The sequence below is a fragment of the Athene cunicularia genome, assembly GCF_003259725.1.
Source record: "Athene cunicularia isolate RWA chromosome 10 unlocalized genomic scaffold, athCun1 chr10_part1, whole genome shotgun sequence".
Lineage (NCBI taxonomy): Eukaryota > Metazoa > Chordata > Aves > Strigiformes > Strigidae > Athene > Athene cunicularia.
In genome coordinates, this window is record NW_020799112.1 from 2,890,822 (window position 1) to 2,908,985 (window position 18,164).

General features: G+C 37.9%; 1 protein-coding gene across 2 annotated transcripts in view; it reads right to left on the minus strand.

Annotated features, from left to right (window-relative positions):
• The window catches only part of HMG20A (high mobility group 20A), a 43,981-nt gene that overhangs the window by 15,380 nt on the left and 10,437 nt on the right, over positions 1-18,164 (minus strand). The window contains exons 2-5 of one of the 2 annotated variants that reach the window (XM_026856290.1): positions 8,522-8,661; positions 5,473-5,565; positions 3,262-3,409; positions 1,682-1,897 (exon numbers count right to left, since the gene is read on the minus strand). In XM_026856290.1, coding sequence (XP_026712091.1) covers positions 1,682-1,897; positions 3,262-3,409; positions 5,473-5,561 — 453 coding nt within the window. In that variant the 5' untranslated portion in view covers positions 5,562-5,565; positions 8,522-8,661. The remainder of the gene's footprint in view (positions 1-1,681; positions 1,898-3,261; positions 3,410-5,472; positions 5,566-8,521; positions 8,662-18,164) is intronic. The other variant, XM_026856289.1, reaches the window with a different exon arrangement.

The window sequence follows — 18,164 nt, forward strand, 5'->3', positions numbered from 1 at the left end:
AGGGAAGTAGCAAGACTAGAGGGCTGAAACAGGGCAAATACAAGACTTTCCCTTCAGCTTTTCTATCAGACAGCCAGTTTGCTAGTTGCCGGAGATCAGCCACAAAAGTAGAATGTCAAACATGCTTTTCCCCTGGATGATGGGACACTAACCCACACAGCAAGTAGTGACTCCACTGCTTGCTTTAGGGAAATGACTTCATAGTTGTTAGCTAACCAAAGCCAAGCTTATTCAGCTTCAACAGGAATTTTGGGCTGGTGTACTAAAGATGTGCATTCTGAAGCAGCAGTGGCTTTCACTGCCTTAATAAAAAAGGGCAGGAGACACTGAAGGGAAGGAAGTACTCAGCAGTCTTTCGCTGACTCACTATAGGTTAGAGAATCTCAGCTTTACTCAAAAAAGGACAGATTCCATGGGGATTTAGAAAACAGCACACAGAACAGAGATTTGACCTCAGTCTCCTTTTTCCTAGGTTAAAAATCTCTCAGACATGGTAAGAATATGTTAAGGGCAGGGGGTAGACTATTGTGTTCTACCCCTCTCCCAGCAAACAGCAACACCATTCTCACTACAGATGTGTTACCAAATCAACTGCTTTGCCTTGAGACACATTTTCCATGATGGTTACAACACTATGCCTATGCACCATTTTATATCTCTGTATAATTTGTATTCTACACGCTTAGTAAAAAGTTACAAAAGGAACTCTTGTTTTTTCATCTAGTCATCATAAAAACTTTTAAGCGTTATTTTGTCCTGAAAGTATTTTTAAAGCCTTAAATGTCCTGTTAAATTCATATAATAGCATCAAGTTGCACAGTGATTTAACTACTGCTTTGCTATAATCTCCACTTGGCAGTCAGCGTGAATGGCAAGACACTCATAGCAATAACAAGGTCCACTCCAGAAGGAAGAACCAGACCCAACACTGCCTAGGGCTTCAGTTGTGTATCACAGTGCAGGACGCCACAGTAGTCCCAATTAGAAGACATCACATTCTGACTGAAAAGTGGAAAAAAACCTTTTCCTGAGGTAATGTGTATAGAAACTAGAATACATAGCTCTCACTGTCCCATCATCCATCATACAGATGTCAACTTTCTTTCTAGGGCTAGCAATACTTTAAAACATTGTCTAGAAGTTTATTCATGTTAACCATCTCCTTCAGTAACACGTCCTTTCAGGTCCACTTGTCTTGCTCTAAGACACCAGATGTTTATATACATTGATGAGTTTGTAAAACAAACAGATCTGCAAAATCCTTCAAAGCAGCTCTGAAATCCTGCCAAGTGCTCCTCAGTCACAGTGAATAAATGCCTGCCCCATCCTTCCAATGGCTTTGGCCTTGGAAACTGGTAGGTCTCAGCTGTATCTGAGGTAGGTACAGCTGAGTTACATCCAGATGAATCTCATAAACCATGGGATGTCTCACTAGAGTAACCCTGCTTTTCTGAATTCTTGCACTATCTAGAGGATACAGTTCTCCTTGAGTCACACCTGTATGAGATGCTATGGCCCTACCAAGGTTCATTACTTGAACTCTGGAGGACCTGTGCCTCTTATTTGAAATATACTCCTAAACAACTTTAATCAAAAGCCTATGTTAACTTCCTCACTAAACAACAATATTCCCATTTAACAGTAATCATAATCCAACAAGGAAAAGGGAGTTTAATGGTACCCGTTTCTCCTCAGGAGGCAGTTTACTCCATTCATTGCCCAGCATCCTGGTGATCTCTGGGAAAGGGACTTCAGGCCTCTTCGCTCGAAGCTGCTCCCTACGCTCATTCATGAATCGCACATACCCTGTGAGGGGGGATTTGGGGGCATTGGTGTCCCTAAGGGGTTTCTTCCTCTTTCTCCCTTTGGCCCAGCCTCCTCGTTTAGTTCTTTGCTGCTGCAAAATGAAAATGGAAGAAAATTCAGATTGAAGGAAAGAATTACCACCTCTGGAAGGAATAAATATTCATGTCTCAAACATTTTCATCAGGAGTATGTTGCTGTAATACATCCTCTCCATGGATGTAAATTTCAAACATTGCTTTAGAGCAATCCTGACTTTTCTCTAAGCAAAGCCAAAGAAGTCTCCCTGTGAAAAGTTGTTTGTAGTATCTCCTGGTCCATAAGGACAATAAAATAATATTTGCATCAACTTCTGATAGTAAAACCATGAGAATTGATCACCCATGAAATTATCATCCCAGATAATGCAATTGGAAATGTTTTTTTGGTTAGTTGTTCCTTTGTGGTTTGGGGTTTTTTTTAATTATTCTCACCTTCACATACCCTCCAGTCATTTGCCTCTATATGGAGGGATCTTGTGTATTAGTTAACAACTGTTAATCAGTTATTTTGCCCCTCCCAAATATTTTGCCTTCGTGCACTATGTGCCCACAGTGTGGGTGAAATGATACTATACAGGCTTTTCTAGTCTATTCTATAGGCTTTCCTTCCCACTAGTCACCTCCAATAGAGAGATGAACAAACTCCAAAGGAGGGAACATTGTAAGATTTGCCTGTGGCACACTGTGAGATCACAGAAATAACATAATTACCACTCATCCTCTTGGTTTCATACTACTAATACAGCAATCTCTGGAAAACACTGTTTTCTTGCTATGTACACACAAGTATTTCAGTACCTCTAATCTCTCCCCAGATCAACATGTTCCTGCTACCATGTTAGTTTTAGTTTCCTTTCTGGAATTTTACTGCTTCCTTAATTAAACAAGGACCTCACAGCTGAAGACAAACTACAAGGAGGAATATCAAATGCATCTATCAAAAAAACCAAACCCACTTTCTTCTCAAATTTCAGTTCCTTCATGATCTGACCATCAAAAATCAGTACGGGATGGTACACAAGGTATAGTCTAAAACACTAAGCATAATGCTTTCGAAGACATCAATTACTCCCAGAAGAGTACAACATTCTCCCTTTCCTGATCACAAGAGAAAATAAGTTGTGGCACTTGAACATTCAGTTTACAGAAAAAGACTGAATGCAGCACCAGTCTGTGGACCTGCTAGCTAAGCTAGAGACATGCTTGCTGTTCTCTGTACGTTATGACTGCCAGCTTTCCTTGGCTATCTGTGTGCAGTTGTGCAACAGGAGAAAACTAGAGAGAATCAAAAGATGAAAATGGCAAATGGATGAAAATTTGTGAACCTATCCAAAGAAATCTGAGTAGGTAAGACAAACTATAATGACAAAACTCCATGCTTTTACTTCATTGAGAAGTCACTATTATTTCATCTCACCTCCTCCTCAGGCTTCTGCTCAGTGTTTTCAGCAGTATTAGAGGACTCATTTTGCAGCTGCTGAACCTGTGACAAATCCTCCACCAAATCTGGGTTATTCACAGACTGTGAAGTTCCACCACTGAATGAACTCTCAGAATGAGCTAATCTGAAAAAGCACATAACAGCAAAAGAAAAAAATCTAATCAACATATTGCTAAATCACTTCCTCCCTAATCTTCTAAAACATGCAAAAATGTTGCAAATATATTCAGTTCTTACACTAGCAAGAAAAAGATTTTAAAAAGTCATTTCTGAAGGAGTGGCTGTTCCATCCAAGCAACTGCTATAACTACCATACTTACTATGGACTTTCAAAGATAGTTTGATTTTTAAAGTGTTATTTTGTTTCATTTTTAGTGAAGCTTTTGATTATACAAACAACTATCAAGCAAGTAAACATTTGGATCAGAAATCAGAAAGCATGAATTTGTGCTTCTTCAAAAATACCGTAGGGAATTTGAAATTCACCTTCAACCAATATACACCTTTCTGAATGCATTTAATATATTTCTCCACAAATACACTTAAAGGTTTGTGGTTGTGTATGGTTTGGATTGAGTTTCATTCAACATAATCTCCTGTTGATACATGTGGGTATATAAATCACAAACATGACTAGCTCCCAACAGGTTCCTGAATGGCCACTATTTAATTTTTCTGCAAGAGCTGGATCAATCAACCTTACTCCAAGAAAGAGAAAGCTGTCTAGAGGGGAAAAAAAAAACACAAGCATGCAGAAATATTTCTGAAGGAAGGTAGACAGAGAGGAGCACGTATTTTGGGGCAATAACCCCATGGTTATTCTCACCACTACGCTCAGTGGGAAAATCAATATAAAATTTTAGGACTCATCTCAGATTCTAATCCCTTCTTGAGCCAGACCAAAGATTACTTGCCATTGCTCAGTTATATCCATGAAAATTACTGTAACAGCAGCATATGCTTCAGATCTACTTTGTTCATTTACTTGGATCTACAGCTACTTACATGCATGCCAGATTTTAAATATTTAAAATAACTGCTCGCATTACTGTAGAATACAGCTATAGAAAACTGATATATTTAACAGAATTGTTAGTTGAATGCGTACAGGAAAATCTGTCTTTAAATAGAGGACAGCAGATTTTCATTACTCACTATAATCAGCAATTGTGGCATAATTATTGGTAAAGACACAAGGGCTGGAGAGATCCATGCCTGACTTTCAGATACCAGATTGAGTTCATATTACTAACAATTAGAGAGGGAGAAAGGGAACAATGCGTACACACTCCTGTAAGTTAACAACATTTGGTATGTGTCAAAAAGAAAATGGAACAATACAGCTTCCTAGAATCACTGTTATGGTTTGAAGAACATTTCAGCTTTCCTATCCGTTAGCCCTTAGCAGGGAAGCTTTCTAAACTACACATACAGGAAAAACTTCAAAGTGATGTAGCCATTTGCAGTGAAAGCTGATGAAAGCTCATTCAATACCTCTTAAACACAAACCTCATTTGAACATGCACCTCATTTAGCACCAGCAAATGAAGTCCCAGATATGTAAATCTAAACTCAGACCTGCTGGAAGTAAATGTGTCCATATTCATTTTTACAGTGCTTTACTTGCCTGCAAAGTATTGCTTGGTGTGTTACAAAACAGAAAAGAAACTTCAAGTATCAAAACACAGCAAGAATCCAGTGTATTCCTAACAGACAACTTCTTTTGTCATTGTGATTTTGAGAGGTCATTGTTTCAGTCTGTAAAAGCAAAGTCAGTCTCACAAAAGTGAAAGACATCAGTTTCTCAGTGATTTTCCGAGATCAGCAATGAATAGTATATCTTTAATAGAAATAATTCATTTAGCAGGGACCACTACAACCAACAGATAAACCTTCCTTCTCCGCTCTCATTATGCTGTCTAAATCTCTCATAAAGACTAAAATTCTATGGAAGCAAACACTTAAAGACAAGAGATTTTAAAGAAAAGTTTGTGACTATTTGCATCAGTTCAGAAGAGCCTTGGTTTCTCCTAAATAGAGTCCTGCAATGATCTATCAAGGCCAAGGGAGTGTTGTAGGATTTAATTTTTCTGGTTTTATTAGGGGTTTTTTAATTACGTAGAATGCCCTCTTCCTACTGTTTAGAGACAGTATCTATCAGCTGAAGGTTAAAAAGTAGTTGCTTACCCAGTTACATTAATTTCACTACCTTCCTTAGATCCATCTTCATCTGTAAAAAGTGGAGGAAGGTTGGAGCCAGCCACCAAGTTCTCCATACCTCTGGTTAAAGAAAAGAAAGCAAAAAGGGTAAGTTAATGATCTCATTGTTTCCATTCAGCAGCACTTCAGTTTAAACATTACAACATACCACAATTTTTTTCACCCTGTAAACCAAGTGGCCAGTGAGTCATAGCTGGCTGGCCCCAGGACAGATCCTATAGGAAGCTGTGCTTAAGGTCAGAGAAGAAAGATACAAAAAGATGTGTCAGTTCAGAGTTCCCCTCTTAACTGAGCCCTGTGTCAATGCCACAGTAACACTGGAAATCACTGCAGCACTCTATTTTATCCCTTGAGAAAAATTTTGATACATCATACACAGCACATAGGTATGCAGATCCCACTCTTCCAATGCACCTTCCTGTTCAGCCTCAACCATGCACCCTCATCACAGATATTAAGTCCCCCCTGAAGTTTCAAATTAAGACTGTAGAAGACAATTCCTTGTCTGTATTTTCACAACAGATCTATGCACATAGCTGTGTGTTACTGCTAAAAGAACACAGCAATGTTAGCTAGATTGTTTTAAGCTTCAACTCCCACAGAACAGTTATAGAAGCAAGCAGTTTAAGGCACAATATACTTCTCACTGAATACAGTTTCCAAGTTAGAATTACTTTCTTTTGTAGCCAGCCATGGAAATTTGATGTGAGATAAGAAATCCAAAGAATAATTAAAATCATTCATTCCTTCCCTTACTAAAATACAGAACTGATGTATCATAGGGAAAAAAAATCCCAAAGTGAAAAGCCTTAAACACAATCTAGTATTATGAGTTGCAGTTTCGACCCATTTTCAAGGGCCATACTAGTTACCTTTCTCTTTTTTCAGTCTAGAAGTCACTGTTGATGAGCTAGCAGATATTCAGCTTGAATATTGCTATCCCTTTCAGCTAGTATACTTATGCTTTAAGCTTGGAGGGACTGGTGTCTGCCATAATCTTGTGTTGCTTTCTCCTGGATCAGTATGTTTTCCAGTCAGCATTGAAATCAATGTGATCCGAGACACAAAATCCTGCTCCGTGTTTTTAATGTTGTATGTGTTTTCCGATACCCCACCCCAGTTGCACAGGCAAAGGTTTTCTACAAAAGTAATGACACCATTTCTTACATCCTATATCACTTCCAGATCCCTATTGCAAGTACTACATCCAACAGGGCACAGAACCTGTTCAACAAACCAGTGAGTACAGCAGGTACCCAGAGGGGAGCACTGTGCTCCCACTCAAAGGATTTTGGATGCGAGACATTTATTCCACAGCTATATTTGGTTAAAATTGGTCAAAGGATTCAAAAGACTATTCTCAGAAACCAAGAGTGTAATCATACAGCTCACATTCTGTTCTGAGATCATGAACTCTGCTTTATTCACTTCATGTCTCCCTTTGAAAACATATGAATATTTACTCCCTTTAGCAACAGCTCTACACCTTCATAAGTTGCTACAGATGTTAGTTGATAAATGAGTCTCTGGTAACCATCCAACTTGCTCAGTTAAGCAAATGTGCAGTTAATGTTCACAGTAGATCAGTCGAGTGTCTCCATGAAACAAGCATTGTGTCAATCTAATTTCCACCATTAAGTTCATATAAGTTTCCAAAGACTACATTTCCTATACAGAAGGAGAGTGCAAGAAAGAAGAGTATTTATTTTTCAGATTACATTCACCCTTTTCTCTTCTGCTTTTCCAACTGCTGAGTTCCTTAGATCATCCTGAAGAGTCCCATAATTTTGATTCCTTATCTAGAGAATAATGAAAGCTAAGCAGACTGCTTCTAGATGGTACATTGTCCTCTAATAGAGAGACATCCTTTACATACGTATAGGAAAGACTCAACCAGGAATAAAGAAATCTCATTCCTGCTCATCTATCGTAAACCATGAACTTGAGTACCATTTGGGGTCTCAGCCCCAACAGATGTGGGCAAAGCTTGGAGACTCCAACAAAGGGCTCACAAGACAGTCAGGGGCCTAGAGCACCTGACCTGATAAGGGACACTGAGGAAACTGAGCTTGCTCAGTCTGACAGAGGAGGCCAAAGGCAAATCTAATCTGTGCTGAAAGCTACCTGTTGGAAGTAGCAGAGGTGATAGAACCAAACTCAGCAGTTATATTGGCTCTGCACATTCAGACTGGACACCAGGAGGGTAGCACAACACTTGAACAGGCTGCTAGAGAGAGGGCAGTGGAGTCTACCTTGCAGATTTTAAATGCTCAGTTACACAAAGTTGTAGCTGACCTAAACTAGTGTTGGCAACAGTCCTGCTTTGAGGGGGAGGCTGGACTAAGATGACCTCCAGATGGTCCCATCCAAGCAACATCTGCAATTCTCTGATCTGGAACTCTACATTATGTTTTCTTTCAAATACTAGCATCTCTGACACAAAAAGGAAGAAACCTCAAATACAGTGCTTTTAGGAAAAGTGGCCAGATATTCTGGTGGCACACATGGGATTTTAATTCTTGAAGAAGGAAGCGCAAACAGTACTTCCTCACAAATAGAAAAGAATCTACATTGAGGTTAGGGCTTTATGTATTACAAGAAAATCTGAAAATTCAACTGATTTGAAGAATGAGCACTTCACCAATGCCCAGAAAGCAGTTTAAGCACAGCTACTAAATATACAACATAAATTGCTTCATACATTTGTCAAATACGAAAGTAGTGAAGTTTTGCTTTATGTTACACAATTTTTTAGTTTTGTCAGAAGTCTTAAATTATCATCTTCAAAAAAGAAAGCTAAAGCAATTAGACTAAAACATTGTGAATTTATTTTTATGTATATGAAAAGCTTTATACATTTCTGAAAAAATAGAATAGCTTGCTTTGTTGTCAAGGCACCTCCAGCAGCCCTCTCGGGGTCAAGGACCTCTTCTCAGCCTTATCACATTAATCTACTGGCACTCAGCACTCCCACACATGCCTTAAAACAATACATATCCTCTGCATCTGAACATACCATTACCAAGTGTTGCTGTCCCTCATGCCCACTGTGACCTTCTCACCAGGTCCTGCTATGTCTGTTCACATCTGGACCTAGTCAGCAGCAGCAGAGTCTAAGCTTGCTTTCAAACTGTGGGGAGGCAGCCGGACATCAACCTTAACAACATATAAACAGAACACAAACACAGGAAGCTGGGACAACACACTTCATTCTTGAATTTCTGTTTTATTTAACCCATATGCTTCAGATACTAACTCTTTCAGTTGAACTGAGTCACATCCTAAAGAAAATTTAACATCAGTTAATTTACAATGGCTTCTAATCTATTCCAGAAAGCAAGAAAACAAGACAGTTCCCCAAAAGCTCACTGAGAACAGATGGGACCCTACACAAGTCTTACAGTTACATTTCTCATGAATAACTGTCCCATGCCTCTGCCCTAAAACTGCCATCCCCTAGTTTCAGCCCGACCATAGAGCTACATGTTCATTTCAGAGATGTGACAAAATGGGCAAAACAAAAACCCGAAGAAAGTAATAAGGAGGGAAGGGAACTGCCACTTCTCAAGCCTTTACAGAATTCACAGGACTTGAAAAGGAGAGTTGGTAAGTCCACCTAGATTTGTTCTGTATATTTGTGCAGCTTTGTCAATTTAAACTCTGGCTAAAGTGCCTAACAAGACACAACTAAATTAAAGGCACAAGAAAATGTACTTAGTTTTTTAAGAGCTAACACATATTTAAAAAAAGAAAATAGGATGTATATCTACCCAAATGCAAAAGTAAAACAGAAATTGATGTTAAACTCAAAACCTTTACAAGTGCTACAATTCAATGCAAGTAAGCATCACCTCCAAATAAAACTAATTCAAACTAGAGCAGCTCTGAGTTCACCGTACTGCTGCACTACAAGTTGTATCGGCTTACACAGAAGCAACCAGCTAAATAGGAATACATAAAGACTGATTTAGTTATTAAAAGAAGCATTTAATAAAGTGCTTGAAGAACTGTGATTTATTCTGAGATAGATCAATACTGGAAGATCCAGCACGTAATTATATTTCCTTTACAACTTTTTCAGGGTGGAGCAAAGACTCCAGCCAAACCAAAACTGTAATGCTCAATTCTACCAACACTTGGAGTTTCATAGAGATTCTGCTTTCATTTTAAGCACAATATTGCTCAACCAGAAACACTCTTCTCAGAATGCCAGCAGCAGACATATCTCCTACTCCACTACTGATAAGCTGATACAGTCAGCAACACATTTGTCTGACTTTACCTTAGTTCCAAACACTCCAGGCTCTCCTGTGCACTGATTTTACTCCCAAGCACAGACTCTCCAGGAACTTGAGATTTAGTTGTTGGGGTTTTTTTTAACCTTCTATTTCCTACATCCGGAATAACAGTGGTCAGTTGTGGAACAGCAGTACCAGCCTGGCCTACAGAGGCTGGGAGAGCTTTAGGATGTCTGGTTTGGGGTGCACTACCAACTGCTACTTAAAAAGGATAAAAAATAACAGGAAAAAAAAAAAAAAAAAGAGCAAGTACAAGGACCAAGGAGGAAGAGTGCAAGCTTGAGCTCCAGAGAACAAAGTAGCATTACATGTGTAAAAAAACAAGACCAAGAAAAACACCAGTGAATAACAAGTTTCTTATCATTGAATGCTCTCAATGTTTAAACGATGATAAGATTTCAAAAGATCCATTAGACACATACACTGACATTAGTTAAACCTCTTTACAAGCCTGAAGAAGATTCTACATCCTAAACCATCAAAAATCTGGCTTAATTTTTTTCTCTCCCTCCCATCCTTCCCTCATCTCTCAGGGAGAACAAAGGCTTCATGGTGCAGAAAATCTACAACCGTATTCTGTAATTTTCAGTTTAAGTTTTCTAGCTGAACACTTCAGTCACATGCAATGAGAGATAATACTAACATGGTTTGACAGTAGTACTTGGGAAATTGAAGGATTTATACAGCATAAAGATTTAAGTGCTACTACACATAAACACACAGGGAAGAATCAAACACTGGTTAATCAGATACCTTTCAAAAACAGAAGTACAGTTTACATAAACTTTATTAATTTCTTCTCACATTAGCTTTTGTAGGCCATGTCATATAATTGTAATGTTATTTTAGTAGGAAAGATAAGAGCTGAGTTGTGTTTTGAGTAAGCTGAAAGTTACCATATGATCTAATTTCTAGTCACGCCCGTACAGTAGAAAGACAAAGTTAAAAGAAGGTAGTTGTAATATCAGGGTGAGAACAAATCCATGATAGGGGCTAGACAGAATGACTGACTTTCCCATAACATCTTACTATGGTTGCACTGTTAACGATGCTATTACAGGGCAACAGACCTAAACACATGGGGGATAGATCATCTAAAGCCCAAAGGTTTTTAAGAGCCTTTTATACATGCAATAAACAAAGGGTAAAATTTGTCACAGCCAACTTTTTCTTCAAAGAATCCGATCATTTTACTCAAACAGCAGAGAGACTATTTAAAATGTGTAATCAAACCATTTTATCTAGCAGACCACCTCAGTTTAGCACATCTGCATTCTTATTTTTCCAAGGCGATGACTAGAGTCAGAGTAGAACCTGTTCATGGCCAGCCTGTTACAACAATGCAGACTACAAGCAGCCGTTCTTCTCTTATACTGTGTACTGTTGTCTCATGGCTCACCTGAGATGAGGAAACAGTCTCTTCCAGACCCAAAGCAAAGCAATTACCGTATACTCTCCAAAATGTTCATTGCTTCCACAAAATACAACTTCACTTTGCTTGTGTAAAGTAATTCACAACATACGTGAAATGAGACTGGACTCTACAGTGTCTGCAAGTCTGGCCACGCAATAAGTCACTGCCAACAGCAGATTGACTTCTTACTCATCCCAAGGCCACATGGAGACTTCCAGTGTTCAGAGCCATCTTAAAAGGGTGAAAAGAGTCCTTGGAAAGGTTGTATTTTCAATGGCTGCATCGTATCAGATGATGTTAAGCAAAAACCAAATAATAAAAATCACAAATTATTATTTAGCCATCCAATTAAAAGGTATGGTTATGAATGCGTATTTATTACATTTAATCATATTTAAATATGAAGTCAGCATCAGAAATCCAACTTATAGCCCGATTATAAAACACTGCAGGAGTTCCAATTACCTCATTGCCAGCTCTAGTTTTAGAAGCGTTACTGCTGAGTGGAGGCTTTTTCCCCCATACTTCCTATTCCTGAAGTCTCTCCTCCTTCTTTGCCAGAACAAATAGCTCCAAACTTTGCCACTCAGAGGATAACAGTTTAAAAAAATAATCTTCTGCTACATCACAGAAGAACCACAGTATTCCTTATCTAAGCATCAGAATCCAAGCACTGCAAATAACTTAAATTCAGATGATTTACTGAGAGAAAAATCTGTAGGATCATCACTTCCTCTGTCTGTCCACATGTAGCCGGAATATCAGAAAAGTAAAGCAAGTATATCTCCAATTAAAACTACATTGCTTCTGAAGCTGTCAGAGGAAATTCAGATTCTCTCTTGACAGCAGCATTTGCATCCATCAAGTTGGAGCAGAAGCATATTATTCAACATTTTTGACTGCAAAAATCAGATTAGACTTTTTCCCTATAAGTAACTCATTAGACAAAGGTCTTTGTGACTTCAGCAAAATTGCAAGCCAAACTTAATGGGATGAAGGTTTTCCTGTCAGACTAGAATATATATATATATATATATATATATATATATATATATATATATTTACACACACACACACACACACACACACACACACACACCAGAGACAAGCCAACTGCTTTTATTTTTACTTCTTGCCAGTAAAAACAAAGAAACACTAGAGACCAAAATAAAGACTTGTAGGAAAAATTTCCAGAGTTCCACTGCATTTCCAAGCCACTTAAGGAAAGAAGGGAGAGATGTAAAGCTTAGTTTCATGCTTAGTTTATTTGGATCTTTGTGGCAAATGCTAGCAAAGCTATTAATACTCAGACCTTAGTAACAGCTGCCAAACATCTGCAAAAATGTATTTTTAAAAAACACAAGTGTTCAATTCTATATTCTACTCTTGTTTATAAGTGCATTAGGATGGGGCATATACAAGACATCTCATGTATATAAAATCCTCCTGTTCTCTGGAATTTAAGCCCTTATTCACACAGGAAAGGTATATACCCAACCCTGCAGACAAAAGCAAAAAAGGCTCCACGCTGAATTCTATCTCCTTTCAAATACATGAAACAAATTTTGCATAAGCAATAAACAAGCTTTTTAGATCACTCAAGGGAAAGTAAAACCCCACAATGAGATGACTACAATTAGTTGTGCTATCCACCCCTAGATAACTAAAATCAATAACTGTGGGACAGGTACCAGAGGGAAGGTTTTACTATCCAGCCCTTTATTACAGGTATTAAGCATCTAAGGATTAGGATAGTTCATTTTATTCTGAATTAACATTCTTAATGATGGTATCAGTTGCCATTCAAAATAATACCATTAATATACAGAACTCCGCAAAATTAATGTTAATCTTCATGTTATAGATCTCAGATAAGAAAATACAAACCATTCAGATCACAAAAAATAAGTATTGAAATAAATCTTGAGAACTTTTAATTTTCATTAATCACTCTAAGGTATGGCACTGGCTTTTGAATTTTTCCCATTAAAATCTCCTCTGAACTTCCAGTTACTATAGACAATTTAGTCTACATCTTCACCTGCTCCGTCATTGGAAAATTTCTCTAGGATCTGATGACGTCACATTTCACAAGACAGTTTTCCAATAGCTATTTTTACATTAACATGGCAAAAGGATTACCCCATAAAAAAACCCCACCACCATCAACTATGTAACAGACAAACCACAGCTAAAGCACAGACACTTCTCTAAAACCACAGTGATTATAAATCATCCAAGACTTTACCAGATCCTGATAGCTTCCCCATCAGTAAGTAAACTGCTTCTTTCTTTTAAAATCAAAGTTCAGTTCCTCTGATCATTTATGTCAGTAAGACTCAATTATTTCACTGTTTGTGGAATGCAACCATAAAAGTGTCACAAGCAAACCAGTTTATTAAAAAATGTAAATGAAGAGACTAAAGTTTTTCATGGTGTTTGTCCAGCTCTAACATTTACCAGCATTACACAAGTGAAACAAGAAACAGTATTAATTAATGCTTGAGAACTACTTTGATTTAAGATACCAAGCAAGTATTCTGAACTAAAGATAACTCTGAATGTCAGGGAATCCTTGTTGTGACTGGCCAGGGAAATGAAAGGTTACATATTTGAAAATAAAATAATTGAGGAGTGGATACACCTGCCAAGATTGAAAAGTTGTTTTAAAGCAATTTTAGCACTTTTGCTCTCTCTCTCAAAGCCTTACTCATCACAGAAGTTGTCAGAGAAGTACAGCATATACTTCTAGCTCACATAGATTCTGGGAGAAGAAACTCTTGCTGCTGTCAGAGGAATACAGATTGGAATTTCTCATGTACAAAACAAGTCATAACTGACCATTTTACAGAATATGGGGTTGAATACTTTGGATGTGAGAATGTACTGAAAAAGGGATTGAGTATGTACTTGAATGACTCACCACAGGCTTCATGACCCAACACAAAAGAATCTACTCTGACCTCAAGAGCCACAAAGACAGCATGGAACTGGGTATTTTAAATGCACTGATATGGGTACAGGGACAAAGGTTAGAGGAAATCAAGTGTGGGAAGAGTCAGTGATTCTCACACAAAACAGGCAACTAATTCTGCTTTTTTTCAGAAAAGACCATTCTTTAGAAAAAAATATGACACTCCAGCTTCCATACATTTTTGCTCTCATTTTCTTGCTGTTGGACACTATTCCAACATAAAACAAGTTAGTTTGATCAGAAGCCTGTCCTTTAGAAGAAATCACAATTTTTAGATACCCTTAGTTGTACAAAATACAGGTATATAAACGTTTACTTTGATCTGCTATTTCTTACCCTTTAGAAGATCAACAGAACTGATAGTAGCAAATTCTTTCTAATAGCAACAGTGAATATCTGGATTGGACTGTTTGTTTCTAATTATTCTTGAAGCTCTCTGGTAATAGATTAATATGTATCAGAAATGAAAGTCTGGACATAGGCATGAAGCACACCAAAATCCCTTTGCAGCCAAGGCTCTTCTAGCAGTCTTTAATTTGGTACTGTTTCACACACATCATATCATTGACATCATAGGATCAAAATTGTATAGACCTCAGAAACAGACATGGAAAAATGAGTAAGGAAAATCCAGTACAAAAGAACAGACACGAGGTTCAAGCAAGTATCAAAATATCAGTGGACACCGCTTACAACACCTTGTCTGGATTCATGAAAAGAAAAGAAACAGAAATAGAAATGACAGCATGATCCTGGCAAAGCATCGTCTCTCCTGGAGCAGCAGACAGATCCTTTGACCAGTGCTATCAAGACTTAAAAGTTGTCTGAGGGCCCCAGATGAAATATGTAAAGATAAATACTATTGGGAAAGACTATACTCAGAACATGAATAAAAATTTTAGGAATATTTGAAAAGACTGAAACTATATGCTCTTACTAGGCACATACCAGCACTCCCCTCTCACCACCACAAGGGAAAGCACACAAATTTTAAAATCATACGAGAACCCAGATACTTCCATGGATCCATAAAATAATTAGCTTCTACAAACAGGAGAATGCAGACAAGTTAGAATAAAGCTTCCAAAGGCAACAGGAAATGATGCTGTTTAGCATCATGAATGGAAACCAGGGAAAAAAACAATAATGGCATAAACCTACTGGAGTAGCCTGACTGCTCTCTGGTTTTAAGCACTAAATCAGACATCCAGAGATGTGTGTGAGGTATGTGAAGAGGCAGGTAGAGAGCACATGTCTGGAACACTTATGTTGTACTTAATGAAAATACTTAATTTTGCAGCTGAAGTCAGACTGAAAAGAAAGAAGCCATGCCAGCAGCATGCCTAAATATCCAAGGCTGAGTGCTCAAAACAACAGGTAAACATTTGTAGTATTTCATCTGTTCCCCAAGCCACCACCAGTAGCCCAAATTGCCAAGAGGACAGTGGCTAACTTCTTTCCACTGTCTTCCTAGCCAATGCTGCAGTCTCTACTTTGTGCCTATCCTGTCATATCATAGGCAAGATGTCAAAAGAAGCTGGGGGAAAACAGTGACCAAGAGCAGAGCATTGCTGCCTAGAGCTTGGAGCCAAACAGCAAACAAGAACCTGGGAAAAGTGTGGCTAAGATCTATAATAATCTGCTCTCTTCCACAGCTGTTCGTCAGATGCTGGAAACAAGGAATATACATATACAATAAATTTAGTCCTAAAAGATAATTTAAATCTTTTCAGATAGGCTGAAGACTGAACAGACACAAAGATCGAGGTCCTGCATGTAACAGTCTCAAATACTTAAGTCTGAAATGATTCCTAATTCATGTTTAGTTAATAACGTTCTGAAAGATATTTGGCATTCAGGTTTGAGTATTTACTGTATTTAGCAGACAGCAAAGATTTATACTGCTTTTACATTTTCTTTTGATGATTTAATTTCTATATATATTTGTTAAGTAAATATGGTTCCTCTGAGCTAAAGCATAAATATTAACCCAACACCCCTATATATGGGTAAAGACACATAGCTGGTTTTATGAAGGTCATATAGGAAATCACTAAGAGCTAAGAATACAACCAAACTTCAGAAATGGTCTTTAAAATGCTACCAGTCTTAACTCTTATTTTGGACATCTCAACTGTCAGTCAGTCCTTAGTTTCTACAAGCTGTTGTGAGAATCTGACTTGAGTACACATTATGCAATTCTTACTGTAAAGAGAAATAAGAACTAAAGTCTGCGTGATCCTTGACAAAAGGTCAGTAACACTCTGGTTTACACAGTATTAAATAGTGGGAAAAAGGAAAAATATTTGTATTTTCAGAAGGGCTACAAAATAGATTTCACCTCAGTATGACCTCATAATCCAAAATTCATTGACTTGAACAGAAACAGACAAAGCAAACTGGTGGAAAACAAGAGTTTAGGCAATACTCTGCCTTTTTTGATTTGTGGAGCCTAAACATTTTACAACAGAAGTGCAAGCACGGTGCTGCAAATTCAGGAAACTCACTTTCCTTGGTTACCTTTTGCAGCCAGTTAAAAGTGAGTACCCTGGTTACCTGAGAATCCATTACCACATTTAATCCTAAAAGTTCTCAGGGGCTTTTCAATTAAGACAACTGTCTTTTCAGTCACTAGCACTCCATTTTCTTTTACAAAAAGGGCCCTCTGAAAAGGCACTCATCTGTATTTTGCTGCTCTCACATCTCCAGAACAAAGGCAAAAAAGCATGACATTGCTTTTTAAACATTCAGCTTCTATGAAAACTTTAACAATCATATTTGAGCTTACGGACTTCCTGACATAAAACATTTATTACAGTAACGAAAGCTTGGCTTTCCTGGTCTATAACAGTCTCCCAAAGAGCTAATTCCCACCCTGGAACTGTTTCCTGACCTCTAGAAAGGGTCACCTATGTATAACTGTAGACAAAATATGCCCATGGCATTCCAAAGGTCCGTGGCAAACTCACTAAAAAGAATCCAGCAGGTTCAGTTCACATCTCAACTGATCTTTGCTTTTCATGATAAAATATCCACTCCAGAAGAACTTAAGTAACTCTTAAGTAAACCTGTAAGTAACCCTTGCCATAAGTAGCACACACAGATTCCTCAGCAATGAGTATACAGTTTTCAAAACAGGCTAGTTGCCTCTCCTATGGCTTCCTGGTAAGTAACAGCAGTGAGTAAACCTCCAAGAGCAATCTGTAATGTGTAAAATAGAGTCCCGAGAGACCACAGAGGACTACTGCACCAGACACTATTTAATATCTCCTATCCGCAGCATAATATGCCTAGGTCTTGGAGTTTAGCATATAAAAGACAAATAAAAGGAGAAGCCTATTATTTGAAACTATAACTAAGTAATCAAGCTCATTGGGAAAGACTGTTCAAAATTTCAGCTTGTAAAAATTGTGGGTTTTGGACAACTGATGTATATTTCATTTACAGCTAACAGTTCAGTTTAGAAGCAGAAACATTCATACACTTAATAATGATATTTTTTTTTTTACTCAAGTATCCATGTCTTAATCACCATGAACTTGTCTGTATCCCTATCCAAAATGCCCTTCTCAGTAGCATTTCCTAACGTCACCTGATAATCACACATTTTATACATAAATATCTTCTAACCATAGAAAAAAAATCTGCAGATTCCAACTAGTTTTGCTGACTAAGATCCACCCAGCAAAGCATTAACAAGCAAGGAATGTGTCTAGTCACCACGTTTTCTTTGTGGGCTGTTTCTGCCCAGTTGTGGAGGAAAAGAAAGGAAACACTATGAGAAAAGTTCACATTTTCTGCTAGACTGAATTAATCCCACTTCCAAAAATGAAGAAAATACATCTCCTGTATTTTCATTCACATTTAAAGACTGGAAGACTTCTTTAGACTAGAAGGGACTGCTGAAGGTCATCTGGCCCCAACACCCACTCAAAACAAAACAAAGGTCATCTTTTATGGCAGAAACTACCAT